Below are 16,665 nucleotides of genomic sequence, written 5' to 3'. Positions count from 1 at the left end.
AATATTAGTGACAGTTACACCCCCTATGGCCTCTTTTCTCTCTGCTGATCTTTGCAGCGGTGCCTTTGCAGTCTTCTTGCCGTGTCCTGACTTTCTCCATGTCTTCTCGCTCCTAGATCGGGTGGTAGATGACCTCAATCCCATGCTGAACTTCACCCGGAAGGAGGTGGAGAACCTACTGCACTTCGTTGAGAAGGAGCCAGCTCCCCAAGCATCCTTGAACGTAAAGGGGATCAAGGAGCCAGTCCTGCAGCTTGCCTGTCTGAAGTACCCTCACCTCGTCACCAAGGTAAGGACCTGGTAGGCGTGCCGTCTCCGGGCCGGCAGTTTCCAGCCAGGGAGGCTTGTCTGGCAAGCTTGTTTTCTTCATCTGAACTTTTGTTTCACGCAAGCGACTTCAGCTCAACTGGTTCTTTTCCTTGTCCCATGCGTCCCCCTCCCCATCCCCAGTCTGGTCCTATGAGTGCTGAGCTCAGCCATGTGCAATAATTTGGCCAGTATGTTTTCCTAGCACAGAGAGATGGAAAGTTCTAAAAATGTGATCTGTGAGTTCTCTGACCTCTCCCACCCTTTTGATATGGACCGCAGACTTCGGTTGTCTAAAGCTGGTGCTAGGTAAGAGCTGCCAATTATCCTCTTAACAGAAAGACAGTAAAGCTGCCTGTGCGTCCGTGAGCCGGGCTCTGCTGGTGCTGCAGACAGCCGGCCCTTTCTCGGTTTCAAAGTAAGGCTTGTCGTGTATCAGTCATGTTGGCGCAAAGACTGGTAATTAAATCAACATCCTCCTGTGTCCCCAGGAGCCTTTTGAGCATGAGTCACTGCTCCTTAACCGAAAGGATCACAAGCTGACCAAGGCAGAGAAAAAAGCAGCAAAGAAAAGCTATGAGGAAGACAAGCGCACGTCAGTGCCCTACACGCGCCCGTCGTATGCGCAGTACTACCCTGCCAGCGACCAGAGCCTGACCAGCATTCCCGCCTTCAGTCAGAGGAACTGGTGAGTGGCTGGAGAGGGAGGGAGGTTTGCTGCTGGGCCAGGCCCAGGCCTTGCCCCTGGTTCCCTTTTGTGAGCAAAGGGAGAGACCGCAACTTGCTCTTTAGCTGCTGAGTCTGACGGGTTCTGCCCTTGAATGGGGTGCTGGAGCAGTTCAGCTCTGGTATTTTAAGTGGCTCTGTTGGAAGAGTGAGCTGTTGGCCTCGTGACTCAGGAGAGTCTTTTGGGATTCCTAGGAGGTGTGGCTTCCCAAAGCACAGTGGGCCGGCCCTCCCACACAGCCACCTCCTGTCTGTAGCACCGTGGTCCTAGATGTTGCTTTGCAGTGAAGTTCAAGGGTAAAAGCCAGGTCTGTGAGTCTTGGATTGCAGTCAGTGAGTTCTGCTGTTCCTAATGGGATTGTGTCCCGAGGGCAAAATCTTTTTCTTGAGTACATCTTCTAGAATTGTTCAGAATATGAACAGGATGGAAGCCAATTGCAAAGTGGAGAGAAGGGCTCTTTGTAAGAAATTACAGAGCAGTTATCTATGTTTAATTTTTTATTTTTTTTTCCATTTTGAGACAAAGTGCCTCAGAGCCCTTACAGATCAGCAGCTCGATTGGTGGTTTGCATCTTTAAATTGTTCGATTATCTTGATTTAAAGATGATTTTATTTGAGTGGGACAGATTTTAAACTTTTTTCTAATGAAGAGTCCATGTAAAAAAAACAAAAACTTGCCGAATGAGGTGCTAAAGGAACTGAAACCATGTAAGATTTTATATAAGACTCTAATTTTTGATGAGTAAATTTGCTACTTTTTATGTACAAGATGCTTTCAAGTAGAAAGCATCTTTCAAAGTCTTCAGACTTTATTTCTGTGTCATTTTCCAAGATACTGTTGCCTGGGAATGTTCTCCATTGTCCTCCACCCCTTTTTTTCTTTTTTGGACTTTTCCATGTAACAGTAGGAATGGTCTAAGCCTGAACCCAGTGCGAGAAAAGCCATGGGGGGTAAGGGGGTGTGACAGATAGGCTGGGCTGGGAGACTGTGTCAGCGCCTATCCCGACCCAGCGCAGCCCTGTGGGGGCAGCAGCCTGTCACAGCATTTGATGAGCCAGACCGTGATCCTGCTGCTTCCTGTCCTGCCTGCGTACATGTGAGGAGGCCTTCCCGCCCAACTTCCTCACCGCAGCCCCTGCAGAGTAGGGGGCTTGAGCCAGCCTCCTGTTACCTTTCTGCCTTAACCCTGGAAAGAGTCCCACTGACACGTGACCAGGCCTCTGGCTCCTGCAAAGCACCCTGGGCAGACATGGAGGAAATGGGCCCCAGACCTGGTGAGCTTGCTGTGCTGTCTGGCCTATTTGGGAATGTGGGCGTGCACGGGGCCCAGTGGGCTGCCCAAAGTGTACTTCAGTCATGAGGAAGAGCATAGCCGTCCAAGGAGGTCTCCTTCCTAGGACTGAAGAGCAAAGTCGCAGACTTCAGACAGCGTACAGACAGGAACTGAATTTCAAAAATCTTAAATCAGGAGTAGCTTCCTCAAGGCACCAACGTCCAGTCGAAAGGAAAGTGAAGCGGGAGGAATGTGTCATTGACCATGGGGTAACCAACATTCTGGCGTGTTGGTGGTAAGAGATGCACGGCCGGCGCGCACGCTGCCTGTGGGCAGGTGCCATTTACAAGCCTGCATTCTGTGCACAGCGGTTTGGCTGCTGCAGCATTTTTGGTGGTCGTGACTTGAGGGGTACTTTGGAAACTGGCCCGGGGAGGAACCCAAGGAAAAGTAATGCAGAGGGGAGAGGGGTGTCTGCATTACTTACTGAAATTTGAAGTTTCGTGGAGTAAATAAAGATGGTGAAAATTGGACAGATGGTCTCCAGATGACCTGGACATGTGGCATCACATGGCCCTTTTCCTTGGGGGAGTGGGACAGTTCCACCCATTTGTCTTAGCGTGCACTGTGTTCTGAAGAACTTCTCTTCCTTTATTGCGTCTTTGCCTCTCTCTAACTTTCTTCCAAGAACTAATTTCTACTGTATGTAGACAGAGTCCAAATTCCAGAGAAGCAGATGGCGCCTCTCATCTCCATCAAGGTGATGGAGATTCCACTGACATCTGACTCTTCTTAGGCTCCGAGAGACTTCATCCCTCTCTGTTCTGTCTCAGTCCTGCCTCTAGGCCTTTTGAATTGACCACACGCAGGCTGTAGGTTCCTCTGATCTTCCTCTGAGCGGCAACTGAGGCTATGGAATGGGGAAAGCTCTACAGGCTTTGCAGAAAGGGAAGTATGGCTGTTCTGATGAACTCTCTGAGTGCGCTTGTCTTTCTCTCATAGGCAGCCAACGCTGAAGAGTGATGAGAAGCCTGTGGCCAGTGTTCGTCCTGTACAGTCCACCCCCATCCCCATGATGCCCCGGCACGTCCCTCTGGGAGGCAGTGTAAGCTCTGCCTCCAGCACAAACCCAGCCGTGAACTTCCCAATCAACTACCTGCAGCGTGCGGGCGTCCTCGTGCAGAAGGTGGTCACCACAACAGGTTGGGAGCTCCTGGGTTCGCTTGCAGGGGTGCTGTCCCTTTTCCAATGACCTTGTTTAGTCAGGAATCTTGGTATTTATTAAACACCTTGTGTATCCTAGGCCTTACTACTACATCCTAGGCACTATGGGTAAAAATAGAGAAGACAGCAGTCCCTGGGCTTGAGGAATTTGCACCCTGATGGAATACCTTAAAAATAATAACATGAAACTGGGTCTTCTCGACTGTGGTCAGTGGGACAGGCTGTGAGCACTGCAGAGATTGTGGAAATGTCACTGGGACAGAGGGCTGGTCTGAGAGGCTTGCGGAAGTGTTGCGTCCTGCCTGACTGTGGGGTCAGCTGGGTCTGAAGGCCAGCTGTCAACCTCCTTGCTTAATTAGAAGACCTGAATGTCACATGCTTCTTTCTTTGTGAGCTTGATGTGGATCGAGCGTGGTGGACCAGTGTTAGGAGGTGGGCAGCCCATCCATCTTTGTGATGGGTCCTGAGATTCAGAGTAATTGGGAAGGGAAGCATTTCATGATGCTATTTTTCATCTTGCTATCTAGAAATATTCATGATGTAAATTTTAATGACAATGCCTTAACTGATTTTTTGAGTATGAAAATACATGTCCATTGTAAAAATCAAATTTGAAATGAGTGAAAACAAAAAGAGAGCCTCTTGTGACCTAATTCTCTGTTGATTCTTGAAAATACTCCTCATTCTTTAGTTAGGTGCGGAGTGATTAATGCCAGCAGGGGAGAGGATGAGACCACTTTGGGAGCCGAAAGTGATGTGGAGCAGATATGTGCAAATAGCTGAGGGAGGAAGAAAAAAATACGGAGAAATAACCATTTGAACCATCACTTTTTCTAAACCAAAAACTCCATGAATTTTTAATTAAATCGGGGAAAGAGATAAAAGTTCCTTGTTTTCATAGAATTCTTTGTCTAGACACTTGTGAGAGGTCCTACTTGCTTCACCTTCCTCGGTTCTAACCTCTGCTCCACTGAGAGGCTTTAGGGAAACCACTGAGGAACGGGGTGGATGTGGCCTCTGCAGTTTCCTTCCCTCTTTAGTCAGGTCCCGTGTGATCTAAATCGGAGGTCTGTGTCTTCACTAGATATTGTTATTCCTGGACTCAACAGCTCCACAGATGTGCAGGCAAGAATCAGTGCTGGTGAGAGTATCCATATCATCCGTGGGACGAAAGGTGAGAGCCTGACCCGGGGCCCATCCCCTAGCTCTGGTGGCCAGTGCTGGGCTGGGAAACAAAATAAGTGCATATGGCTTGTGTGGGGGGCGGGTAGGAACCCTCCTAGGAGAATGTCACATGCGGGGCAAGCATGAGAAAATGGCATTTCTAAGAGCTTGGTAGAGTTGGGGCGGGCCCAGAGGATATCTGTCAGTGGCTGAAAAGAAGGGAGCGAGGGTCCCTGCATTCCTGTATTTTACCTGTTTTTATGGAGAATCTTGGGCGGGTTTGGATAGACACCGTGTTTTGTATTGGTGTTGGCCTATCGATACGGCTGGGAACGCCTGGCTCACTTGGCCCCGAGCTGCTTGTGGGAGCCCATAGACATTTCCCCAGGTTATTGTGGTTGTAGGACGCAGCAGCCATTAGGAAATTTTGAAAAGACAAGGTTTATTACTCATAGGTCCTGGAAGGTAAGTGGCATGCTCGAGGGCCTCCCAGGGAGGTCACGAGAGAGCACATGGACCTATGGCTCTGCCTATACCAGCGTCCAAGAGTGGGTGCCCAGAGTTTCGTGGGTTCAATCTTAACTGATGAATTTAAAATACAAGAGCGGGAATTATAGCACGGGAAGGAAAAAGTAGGGTCCCTCAAGGGTCAGTTATCTAGGTTACCCTAGGCTTTCTAAAAGGGGATTCATGGGTGGAGTCCACCCGGCTCTTTATCTGGTGTAGTTGGTAGCTGTGTCATACAGCTGGCAGTTTGTTTATTCGAGAGGGACGCCTTGGCAATGAATGCTTCGGCCATCAACGCTTAACATCTGGCACTTACCCTATACACACGGAGATCAAAACTGGAGAGAAAGAGCAGCGGCATGGGTTCTAAGCCATTATGTATGTGACTGTGTCGTCTTTCGTACTTACTTGGAGTGGGGGAGAGGTCTCCGACTACGAAATGTATCGGGTGGATAAATTAGTATACATGGGTTGCATGACAGAATTTTGAAGTTGTGGCAATTTGAAAAGTCCACTGCCTCTGGCCTCCTTCCAGAGGGAGATGAAAAGTCTGGGCTGGGCAGTATCAGGACGCTCTCAGCCTGTCTTTCATATCAACCTGTACTGTGCGAGGCTCCCTGAGGCTCTTTGTTTAGTAAGGAGATTTTGCCCTAGCTTCTATTGGGTCAGAGTACCTTTAGGCTCAGGGAAAAGCTGCCACAAAATACATGACACAGAGAAGATTGTACTCAGACCCGGTACTGGGTTCTCCCTAGCCTTCCAACCAGGGGTCGGCAAACTCCAGCCAACCCACAGACCAAATCCAGCCTGCTTCCTGTTAACTGTACCTGTGAGCCAAGAATGCATTTTATATTTTTAATTGCTTGGGGAAAAACTCAAAAAAATAATATTTTGTGGCATGTGAAAATTATACAACATTCACATTTCAGTGTCCATAAATAAAGATTTTTTAAATCAACAGCCCAGCTATTTTCATGCCACAGGGTTGAATAGTTGTAAGAGAGATCTAATGGCTCACAAAGCCAAAAATATTTATTAACTGGCCTTTTAAGAAAAAGTTTACCGACCTCTGGCCTAAAGGCAGCCTTGGCCTTCCAGGAGATTGATCAAAACACATACCCAAGACAAGGCAAGGTCAATTAGTGCTGTATGGGAATGGAACGCAGGTCTAAGATTGTTTCTACCAAGGGAGAGAGGGTGTTGAGGCAGTAAGGCTCCTTCGTTCCAGACCTAGAAGAGGACCCAGGCCAGAGGACCTTATTCCCTTTCACAGCAACCCCTTTAGTTCCCCCATTACACTGAACCTTTCCTGACATTTTCTGGTATAATTGTCTGTCTCCCCCTCGAGAAGTGGAGCTCCATGAGACAGGGCCCTTTTCGGTCTTGTGTACTTCAGTGTCTAGAACAGTGACCGGTACCTAGTAGTTACGCAATCAGTGTTTGTGGAATAAATACTAATATTGGGCCCACAGCACAGTCACCCCACTCTCCTCGTTTCCGGGGTCTGGAGAGAGGATGTGAGCCCACAGTGCCTAGGCCTGGAGTTTCCCAGGGCTGGCAGTATTGCATGTCCGCTCCTAACAGGCTTCCTCATATTTCTTCTTAGGGACATACATCCGCACCAGCGACGGGCGGATCTTTGCCGTCCGGGCAACTGGCAAACCAAAGGCCCCTGAGGATGGTCGGCTGGCTGCCTCAGGTATACTGGCTTTCCCCCTCCTCCTTCCTTCCTCTTTCTCCCTCCTTCCCTCTCTCCTTCCTCCCTTTCCTTCCTATCTATCTATCTGTCCATCTGTCTATCTATTTTTTGGTTTTGGTTTAGTTTCATTTGTAATTAATTAATTTTTGAATAAATAATGTGTACATGGTCACAATTCAAAAGGTATAAAAAGGGGTAAAGTGAAAAGTAAGTTTTTCTCCCACCATATTTCCAGCCATCCATTGCTCCTTGGAGGTGCTGCTCTCGTTTGTTTTTCTATTTTTCCAGAGATATTCTATACATATACATGGTACAGAGATGTGTGTGTGTGTGTGTGTGTGTGTGTGTGTGTGTAAAAAATATATGTATGTAACTTTTCTTCATATTTTTAAAATGAATGCTAACTTAATATAGTATGCTGTTTACTCCTTTTCACTCTCTAGTATAGCTCTAGCTCAGGGCTCATTCCTCATGGTTTCCTTAGATGTGCCTCATCGAAGCTTTGCACAGATGCCATTAGTAGATGGGAATAACGCAGTGTTCCCAGGTTCCCTGTCCTGGGACGTTTAGATTGTTTTGCTGCACCATGACAGTACTGGCTCACAGTCACGTGGCTGCATGTACAGGATTCCTTCCTGGAAGTGGGATGGATTGCCAGGTCAAAGAGTGTGTGTGTGGCACACTCACATGGTAGGAACTCTTGCCAGGTTCTGCTCTATGGGGGTGGTTCTCATTCACCCTCCTTCCATGAGGCATGAGAGCTAGACTGCTCTTGTTCCCAGCTTTCATTATGGAAATGTTCAAACACACTGCCGAGTTGGAGGAGCAGCCCTGAGCACCCGTGTAGCCTGCACCGAGCTCCAATGGCTGCCATTGTTCTCATAAACTTCCTTTTGTCTCTCTCTCCCTTCCTACTTGAACTGTTTATAAATTGAAGGCATCCTGTCATTTTACCATTCAGCACACATCTAAGGTTAAGACCATGCTCCTCCTGGTACAACGCCATTATCCCCCTAAAACGAAGTCAGCAATTCCATAGTGTTACCCACTATCGAGGCCGTATTTGGTTTTCCCAGCTGTCCCAATCATATTCTGTGGTGTTGGATTTTGTTTCGTTTTTAAACCAGGATGGATTACTTTTTAAACTTTACTTTCTTCTTTCCTCCCATCCTGGTCATGGACTCTTTGCCCCCAGAAAGAGTCTGACTAGTTATAAGAATGATCACTTAGTGTTTCATGCCCATTATCTCAGAGGCTTCACCTCGGTAGAGTTGTACAGACTGGCGAACTGAGTTGAAGAGAGCTTACATGTTTTGTCACGGATAGACTTATTTCCTACATCAAAGGATTCTTTGTGACAGAAAAGTTGACTGGGTAATGTTGTTTAGACATCAAACTATTAGAATTTGGGGGACCACAGACCACAGGACGTTTTCTATATCCTCCTTGTCTTTCTGGCCATTCTGCTGCTCAGTTACCTATATTTTGTCCCCAGGTTCCCAGGGGCCTTCTCTGGAGTCCACAAGCAACGGCAGACACAGTGCCTCATCACCCAAAGCCCCCGACCCCGAGGGGCTGGCCAGACCCGTCTCTCCAGACAGCCCGGAGATCATCAGTGAGCTCCAGCAGTACGCAGACGTGGCCGCTGCGCGGGAATCCCGCCAGAGCTCCCCGAGCTCCAATGCCGCCCTGCCCGGCCCCCCAGCCCAGCTTGTGGACAGCACTGTTGTTGTGCCTGGGACCGCTCTCGGGACTGAGCCTCGCCATGGGGGTCATTGCCTCAATAGTTCCCTCTTGGTGACTGGCCAGCCCTGTGGTGACAGGCACCCAGTGTTGGACTTACGGGGCCACAAGCGCAAGTTGGTCACACCACCTGCTGCCCAGGAGTCAGCCCGCCGGCGGTCCCGAAAGGGCCATCTGCCAGCCCCCATGCAGCCGTATGAACACGGGTATCCAGTTTCTGGCGGGTTTGCCATGCCACCCGTCTCCTTAAACCATAACCTCACCCCCCCCTTCACCTCCCAGGCTGGGGAGAACTCCCTGTTTCTGGGCAGTCCCCCGTCCTACTACCAGCTGTCCAATTTGCTGGCAGATGCCCGCCTGGTATTTCCAGTGACTACTGACCCTCTGGTGCCAGCAGGCCCCGTCAGTTCCTCTTCCACGGCTACCTCAGTCACTGCCAGCAGCCCCTCGTTCATGCTCAACCCTTCTGTCCCAGGGCTCCTACCCAGCTACTCACTCCCGTTCTCACAGCCACTCCTGTCCGAGCCAAGGATGTTTGCGCCTTTTCCCTCCCCTGTCTTGCCCAACAACCTCTCACGGGGCTTGTCTGTCTACCCAGGCTACATGTCCTCACATGCAGGCTACCCAGCTGGCGGCCTCCTCCGGTCCCAGGTGCCTCCATTTGACTCTCACGAGGTTGCTGAGGTGGGGTTCAGCTCCAATGACGATGAGGATAAGGACGATGATGTGATAGAGGTCACTGGGGAATAGCTGGGGAGCCCCTCTCCACCTCACTCGGGGCCCAGCCAGTTGCCCACCAAGCTGGAAGGCAGCAATCTGGACTTGCTGAGAAGAGGGCACTTGGCAAGAGGGAAAAGGAAGAGGACAAAGAAGGGTGGCTGACCCTAGAGGTAGGCTCTGTTGCAATTTTACAAAAGAGGCAAAAGGAATCCAACAGAGCAGCAATAGCGGGAAATCAGGGACCCAGAACAGGAATGGAGGGGCAGGGCAGCCTGCCTCTTCCTGCCTGCCTTGCTTATGCTGTCTGCTTGCTTGCTTGCCCGTCTGAGTGTAGAAGCTCACATCCCGTTTCTGTCTTTGGGAACATTCTCTCCCAAGAGAGCTGCCTTACCGGATGACTTAGCTTGGCCTGGAGAGGGGAGGGGAGGGAGGGCGGGCGGGCAAGGGAAGGAGGGTGGGCAGGGAGAGCAGACTGAGATTCCATGTGAAGTGGAGTCTTTTTAGGGGGTGGGAAAGAAGCAGACCAGGTATGTGTGTTTGTGCGTGTGTGTGTTTAGGTATGTACGTACATGTACGTAACAGCAGGGGCGAAGGTGGGAGGGCAGGGAGGGAGGGAGGGATGGACTAAGGGGGAAACTAAAAAAATGAATTTATCTTTTTAAAAATGGAAATCAGAGTGTGGTGGCTCATGGCAACTATTAATATGAACATCAGGGTGAGCCCGAGAGAAGAGCCATGGAAACCACGAGTTTCCTTCTAGTTGGGTGAGGAGAAGGCCCAAGTAACCTGAGTCCCTGGTTTTCAGAGCCACATGTGTTAGAATCGGGGGGGAAATTATGAGAGGACATGGGCATTACCAATCTCGGTGTCCTTCCCCAGTGGCTGTCTCTGGCAGGTCTCCCTTCCCGGGGGTGAGGGAGGGAGAAGCACTGCTGTGTGAGTGAGAGCTCATGGAGCGGGGGCCAGGAAAGACATTCTGCACAAGGATGGACTGAGCCCCCCAGCTGCCTATCCTGGTGGTCTTTCCTGTCCTTTGCTTCCCCGTTAGAGAGCTCCGTGTTAATTTATTTCTTACGGGCAATTATTTATTATTTGGACTTTTCATGTGTCTTTTTTTTTTTTTTTTTTTTTCCCGATGGCAGGTGGGAGAGGCGGCTGGGGGTAGGAATGGGAGGGGCAGTTTTAAGATAGCCCAGATCCCGTGGCTGCTGGTGAAGAAATCCCGGTGGGTAGTGAATTGACCAAGGAAGAGAGGCAGGCTTGAGCAAGGTTTACACTAAACAACTGTGTTTTCAGGAAATGGCCTTTCAGGAAGCTCAGGGCATCCTGTGACTGAAGAGTTAGTGGGGATGAGAGTCATTCCACAGAGATTGAAACTTGGGGTCATGGAGTTTGCTATAGGGAAGTCAGTGACCCCAAACTTAGAGATACGTCCAAGTGATGGCCTTAGAGGCAGACTCTCTGCTGAATAGTGAAGCTGTGTATAGGTGGCTGCTGGGCTGAGAGAACAGACTTGATTTCCTGTTGGGAAGTGTCTTGGTTTCCCCAGCGTGTGAGATGGTCACTGTGGGCCTGCTGTCTGCTACCTCCATCCTCTTGGAAGGAACGTGGAGGAGCCATTCCTCTCTAGGAGCCTAACGTCTGGCTTTTGTCTTAAAAGAACACATCAGTCATTCTGGGTCTCCCCTGTCTTGTTGCCACTGCCAGGGGAGGGGGCATCTAGTCTTTAATCATAAACACTGGCTGTCTTCGTCTTGGCTTTTTCCCCCTGGCTACTGAGAATTGACTAGGCATTTCTTTAGGGTGAACAAACCTTGACTGGCTTTCGCGCTTTACCCCTCCCTGTGGGTCCCTCCTCACTGGGCAGCTGCTGCACCTGCCTCTTCTCAGCCCTGGAGGCAGCTTAGTCGGGTCACCCTTCGTCAGAGCTGCTTCTGCAACTCTTCTACCAGCCCATTTCCATTGTTGGAGGGCCTTACACACTCTGGGGCATTGTCCCCAGAGAAGAGACAAGGAGATGGCTGATGGGGGGCGGGGTATATGTGTGTGCGTGTTTGTGCATTGCCCAGTTACACCAAAAGTGGAACTTAAGGCGCTTTCTTTCTCTGTTTTCATAAGCGCCCTGTCACACACTTAACTCTCCTTCTCATAGAAGCCTTAGATATACAATTTAGCTATGCAAATTATTTTAATAATTTAAAAATAGCAGTTCCAACCAGTGCTTTCTCTTTCAGATGCATCCCAAGATTGGATGGTGAAGGGACTCAGTTGGGGTGAGCTTTCAGGTTGAGGCTGGTGCAGTGGGAGTGAGTGCACCTGGATCCCCAGTTTGCAGGGCACACTCACAACCTGGGCTCCAGCTGATGCTCTGAGGCCCCAGAGCACTGGGATCCCAGAGACTGCGTGTGTGTGTGTGTGTGTGTGTGTGTGTGTGTGTGGTCGGGGAACGAGGGGTATTTCTGTGTTCACCTGTAGAAAACCACAGCAGCAGGCTCTGAGAATCCAGAAACTATCCTAGTGAGGAATTGAAGCCTGTCCCTGGAGGGACGAGCTTTTGAAGGTGCCCGGAAGTGCATGGGGACTCGGAGAGGCAGCACGAGCCTGCTCTCTCCCCAGTGCTTCCAGGGTCTGGGTCTCTCTTCGCCATGAGGGAGGCCGACCCAGCTAGAGAAGGCTTTCTTTAATATGTGCAGCTTATATAGTGTAGGCAGGTGGAGTGGGATCATGAGGGAATGGAGTGCTACCAGTTTCATGTTTTTTTTGTTTTATTTTGGTTTCGCTTTTTTTTTTTTTTTTTAATGAACCTGAAAACGTTTATCTGACTTTTCTGCTATCTCTTTATGTGCGCTGGTAGGCAAGTATGCATGCACACCAAACATAGACTTGTGGGAGGTGGGGGAAGCAGGAAATGCCTCAGGGCCGAAGGGCCATGTTTTACAGCTTCTTTGATCAGAAACTCTTGGTGGTGATTTTCACCTGCCATCCAGGCCTGAGTTAGGAAGGATGGTGACATGTGGGAGGGCAGCAGATCACTTTCCCTCATGGTTGTCTTCCACAGAATGTTTTCAAGGGCCTCTCAAGCCCTATCCGGCTGGTTTAGCCTAAGCCCTCAGCCTAGGGAACATAGTATAACTTAATGGTTCAGGATTACCATTTGTAGTGATGTTCGATTTCCTTTCCTGAGTAACTTGGTGGATAAAAATTGAACAGAGACAGAGTAGCCATTTAAGTAAGAATGTAAGTGAACCATATTGGATCAGATCTGTTTCTTCAGATTGGATGTCTGCAAAGTCCTCATCTTCTTGAGTTGTGCTTCTTAATCATCTATCTCGTGGTCCTTGCAACTCTCTTCCCTAGGAATTAGTATATGGAATTTCTATATACTTGTGATTCACGACTAAATATGAAATTTCCCACTCCAGGGCACGAAGCACAGCTAGGGTACAGTTTTGCTGATAGGTTGAAACACTCAACCAAACTTTAGCCGTCTGGGTGGGACCATTGCTCCCAAAGTTATCAGCAGAGCAAGGTGCCCTAGTCCAGTCTCTTCAAGTTGGCATTGCCCTGGCACTGAGTCCTTATCCCACCTGGAAGGTCTTCGGGGCCTTACATTCCTTGTTCCTAGTGCTCCTGGCCATGACCCTCCTCGTTTTCCAGTTCCCTGTGGTTTCTCAAGACCAGTCTCCCTTCTGAGCCATGGCCTCCTGTGTACATAGCTAAGTGGCTCTTCTCCCACCGAAACCCCTGAGAGAGGAGCTCGTCCCCCAGTGGACCTCCAGGAGACTTTCTGGCCCTCTGCTGACTGTTCCCAAGGAACCCACACCTCAAGGCCTGTCTGAGGATGCTGCGCTCTCCATCTGTCACCCTGAGACTCCATTCCCTTCCTACTGATGCTTCTCTCCCTCCTCCCCTTGTATTTCGCTGTCACCCCTTAATGTCTGTCTGTGCCACTAGCTTGGCCCTGGGCCTTTTATGAATACCTGAGTCTTACGATGAACTTACTGAGCAGGCAGTGTCCAACTTCTTTGCTCTTCAGGGACCCGAGTCTGCCCCGTTCCTGTCTCACAGGCCTATTTGATACAGTAATCTTGTGCGTTGGGGAGAGGTAGCCAGGTAGGCTGCAGAGTCTGCAGGGCAGAGGGCTAGGATAGATTTGGGTACTTTCTGTTACCACTACTGGGGTGACATTCAGAAGAGAGGGGACCTCATACTGTGACCTGATCCAGGACCCTCCCCTGGAAGAGAGCTCAGCCCAGGTGTGTGTGTGCACGTGTGTGTCAGAGAGTGTGTGTGTGTGTGTGTGCACATGGGTGTAAACTGACTGTTATCTGGTTGTGTTACTCAGGGTAGGCTGGGGACTCACCGGAAGAATCCCCTTGGCCTGCCCCAGACTGGTTTCTTCCTGTACCCTCTCCAGAGGGCTCAGGGGAAGGGGGTCCAGGTGGGTTGAGGGGGTCGCAGTGGATAACCACTAAGGCCACATTGCTGCCAGGAGGAGTGGAAGGAGATGAGGTGGGCCCAGGGGCCTGGCACCTGGCTTTGGTTTTCCGTCTTCTTTCCTCAGGACGCCCCCTGAGGCCTGGGACCTGCGCCTGGCTTGGAGGAGCCTCTGTGGCTGGTGCTCCAGCTGCTGGCGTGGTCATGGGCTTCCCTCCTCTCGGCAGGGCAGGTGCTCCTGCCCCAGAGACTGGGCAACTGGCTGTTTCTATGACGTATTTATTTTTACTTGTGTTTCATGTCACTTTTTTAAAAAAGCAAACAGAACAATTGTAAGTCAGTATAACTGCCTATCAGTTTTCTTTATTTCTCTTTTTGTAAAATAAAATTTAAACTCAAGAAGGCAGTGTTGTTTGATCGCGGAATTGTCTGAACAGTTGTTTGAAAGGGAGCCTAGTGGGCGCCGGAGGGCACTTGTAGGGTTGGGGGAGGGTGGGTGGGAACAGCGGGCAGACTGCTGTGGGTTCACTAGCCTTTTTCTGCCTTTGCTCACCTGAAGAGGACTGCATTTCCAGGTTCTAGAGCAGGGATGTCCAAACTTTTTTCAACGTTTTTCACCAAGGGCCATATTCGGTAAAATACACAAACAGCCGGGCCACTCACTTGAGGTGAAGTACGTATTGCCTCACCTGGTTTATTTAACTAAACTAAATATATTTTTGGAATTTGCTGAGGGCCAATAAAAAATGGATCGGCTTGCGGGCCGCAGTTTGGACACCCCTCCTCTAGAGGAAACAGTGAAGCTGACTCGGGGTGGCTGGAGGCTAGCTGGTCCTCAGGCGTGGTAAGTCCTGCAGGGGCAACCCTAACCAGGCTGTGAATGGCTGGGGACTGGTGGTAGTATCAGTGCCTTCAGAGGGTGAAAGATGATTGGTGGCAGTGTTTGCAGTGTCTTACAGTACATGTGTGTTCTCTGTCTGTCATCTGAGTTGGAGGATCTAACCACTGCCTGAGAGAACTAACCAGGGCTTTGGAACATGAGGAGCTGGGGAAAGGAGGGGACCGTCCACTCTGGTTTCCCAAGATTGTTCCCTTTAAGGGGAGGAGCCCTGGGGGAACATTCTCTGGGAATTTACTAAGGGAGAATTAAAGAGCCTCTGTGGGGATTCCTTGGACAGAGGAAAGCAGGAGGAGACAAAGGCCAAATGCAGCCACCTGAGAGAGTATGTACTGTTGAGAGGATTGGGAGTGGAGTGTGCGTGGGACTAGGTGAGCCCTCTGCTCACAGGCTACCAGGGGGAGGGGAAAGTGCCTTGGCTGCTGCCTCCTGGTGGCCAGCGAAGACCTTGCAGGGATCCTCCCAAGGGCGGGGCTGACTGTTGGGAGCACCCTGAGAAGAAGCCAGAGCCGCTGATGGCTTGCAGTCCCTGACTCCTTCCACAACAGCGGCGCTGAAGCTCCTAAGGCACACCCGAAACTCTGACGTGGGGGCCTGGTGTTCCCCAACCAGGCTAAAAGAAGTGGACAAGGTGGGGAAAGGGCAGCTCCAGACAGTGGTTTTCTGGAGAAGTTCCTCAGCTTCTGAGCAGCAGAACTGACATGCAAGCCATGCAGGCATAGGCTGGCTGTGTCAGCCAGTGCACTGGCCCTTCCTTGGCTCACAGAAAATGCTTCCAAGTGTGTAGCCCACTTGCCTGAGGTACCCAAAGGGTTTGATCAGGTGCCTGATGTTCATAAACAAAATAGAACTGCCACGACCCTGGCAGCCTAGCCCTGAGTGCCTGTGAGGGGTCAGCTGCCCCTTCTGCCAGTTTGCCCAGGGGGCTGGAACAGGCTTGACCCTGTGGATGAGGTTCAATCTTTCCTGCCTGTGGAGGGAACAGTGTGAAGCACAGGGAAAGGGAGCCAGGATGACGAGTGCCTCTGCCCAGTCTGCCCTCTCCTAGTGCCGCCGTGGGTTCTGCAACAAGACGATTGCCCGCCAAGCGTCAATCCTCCGTGTCAGGAGCACCAGGTAACTTGGTCCAGCCTGTCTTATAGGCAAGCTTATGAGCGTTGTTGTCCTCTGGCCCACCTCCTCCACTGCAAGACTGGGCCTCTCAGTGGGGCAAGGTTTTATCTCTGGGATCCTAGAAGTGTGCTTCGTCATTTGTAGGTCCTCAGAAATCGGAACTGAAGATGGAAATATCTTCAAGGAGCTTACACTTGAGCTGGAAGTTACCTGGTATGCCCTAGCTGGAAGGGCAGACCAGCCATATCCAGGGCACTGAGGGAGGAGCCCAGGAAGGAGGCTTTCCCTTGGTGAGCTCCCAGAGCTCGGGGCCTTGGTTTTGTTCACTCAGTATCCCTAGAAATGTCCTGGCAGGGAGTGGTACCCAACAAATATTGAATGGGTGACCGATCACCCCTGTGCTCTGGTTGGGGGTGGGGTGAAGTGTTGGAGGCAGGAGGCTGATATTTGTGCTGTCCAGAGGTGGGACCCACTAGCATCTTCCCTGAGCCCAGATTGGGCTTCCGTTTCCTCAGCTGTAAAACGGAAGCAAGTGGCCCTGCCTTGCTCGGTTCTCAGGTATGTCGCGAAGCCTCAGCGAGAGAAAGTGGCAGGACCACGGACGGTACAAATGCCAGAGGCGGATATTGCTGTGCCGTACTTCCCAAACTTCTTCAAACATTCCTCTCTGGTGCCGGCTTCCTGGATCCCAGCCTGGTTCTCCCCTGCGACTCACCAGGCGGACTTCCCCCAACGCCTGGGGCCGCGCAGTCGTGCGCTCGCAAACCCAGATGCCAAGGGGTTCCTGCTCAGTCACCCTCGGCAACCCGGTAGTTTGTGGGCAGCAGGAAGGTGCGGGGTAGGCTCCGCCCCTG

At 50.7% G+C, this 16,665-nt stretch overlaps 1 protein-coding gene across 3 annotated transcripts in view; it reads left to right on the top strand.

Annotated features, from left to right (window-relative positions):
- The window catches only part of RAD54L2 (RAD54 like 2), a 91,835-nt gene extending 82,267 nt beyond the window's left edge, over positions 1-9,568 (top strand). For all 3 annotated transcript variants that reach the window (XM_033131597.1, XM_033131598.1, XM_033131599.1), the window contains 6 exons: positions 117-289; positions 798-994; positions 3,309-3,508; positions 4,615-4,704; positions 6,808-6,900; positions 8,396-9,568. In XM_033131597.1, coding sequence (XP_032987488.1) covers positions 117-289; positions 798-994; positions 3,309-3,508; positions 4,615-4,704; positions 6,808-6,900; positions 8,396-9,393 — 1,751 coding nt within the window. In that variant the 3' untranslated portion in view covers positions 9,394-9,568. The remainder of the gene's footprint in view (positions 1-116; positions 290-797; positions 995-3,308; positions 3,509-4,614; positions 4,705-6,807; positions 6,901-8,395) is intronic.
- Positions 9,569-16,665: the final 7,097 nt, after the last annotated feature.

This window comes from Rhinolophus ferrumequinum, chromosome 17, assembly GCF_004115265.2.
Source record: "Rhinolophus ferrumequinum isolate MPI-CBG mRhiFer1 chromosome 17, mRhiFer1_v1.p, whole genome shotgun sequence".
In the NCBI taxonomy this organism is placed as follows: Eukaryota; Metazoa; Chordata; class Mammalia; order Chiroptera; family Rhinolophidae; genus Rhinolophus; species Rhinolophus ferrumequinum.
Note: the sequence above shows the minus strand (reverse complement) of the source record. Positions and strands in the feature narration are given on the sequence as shown.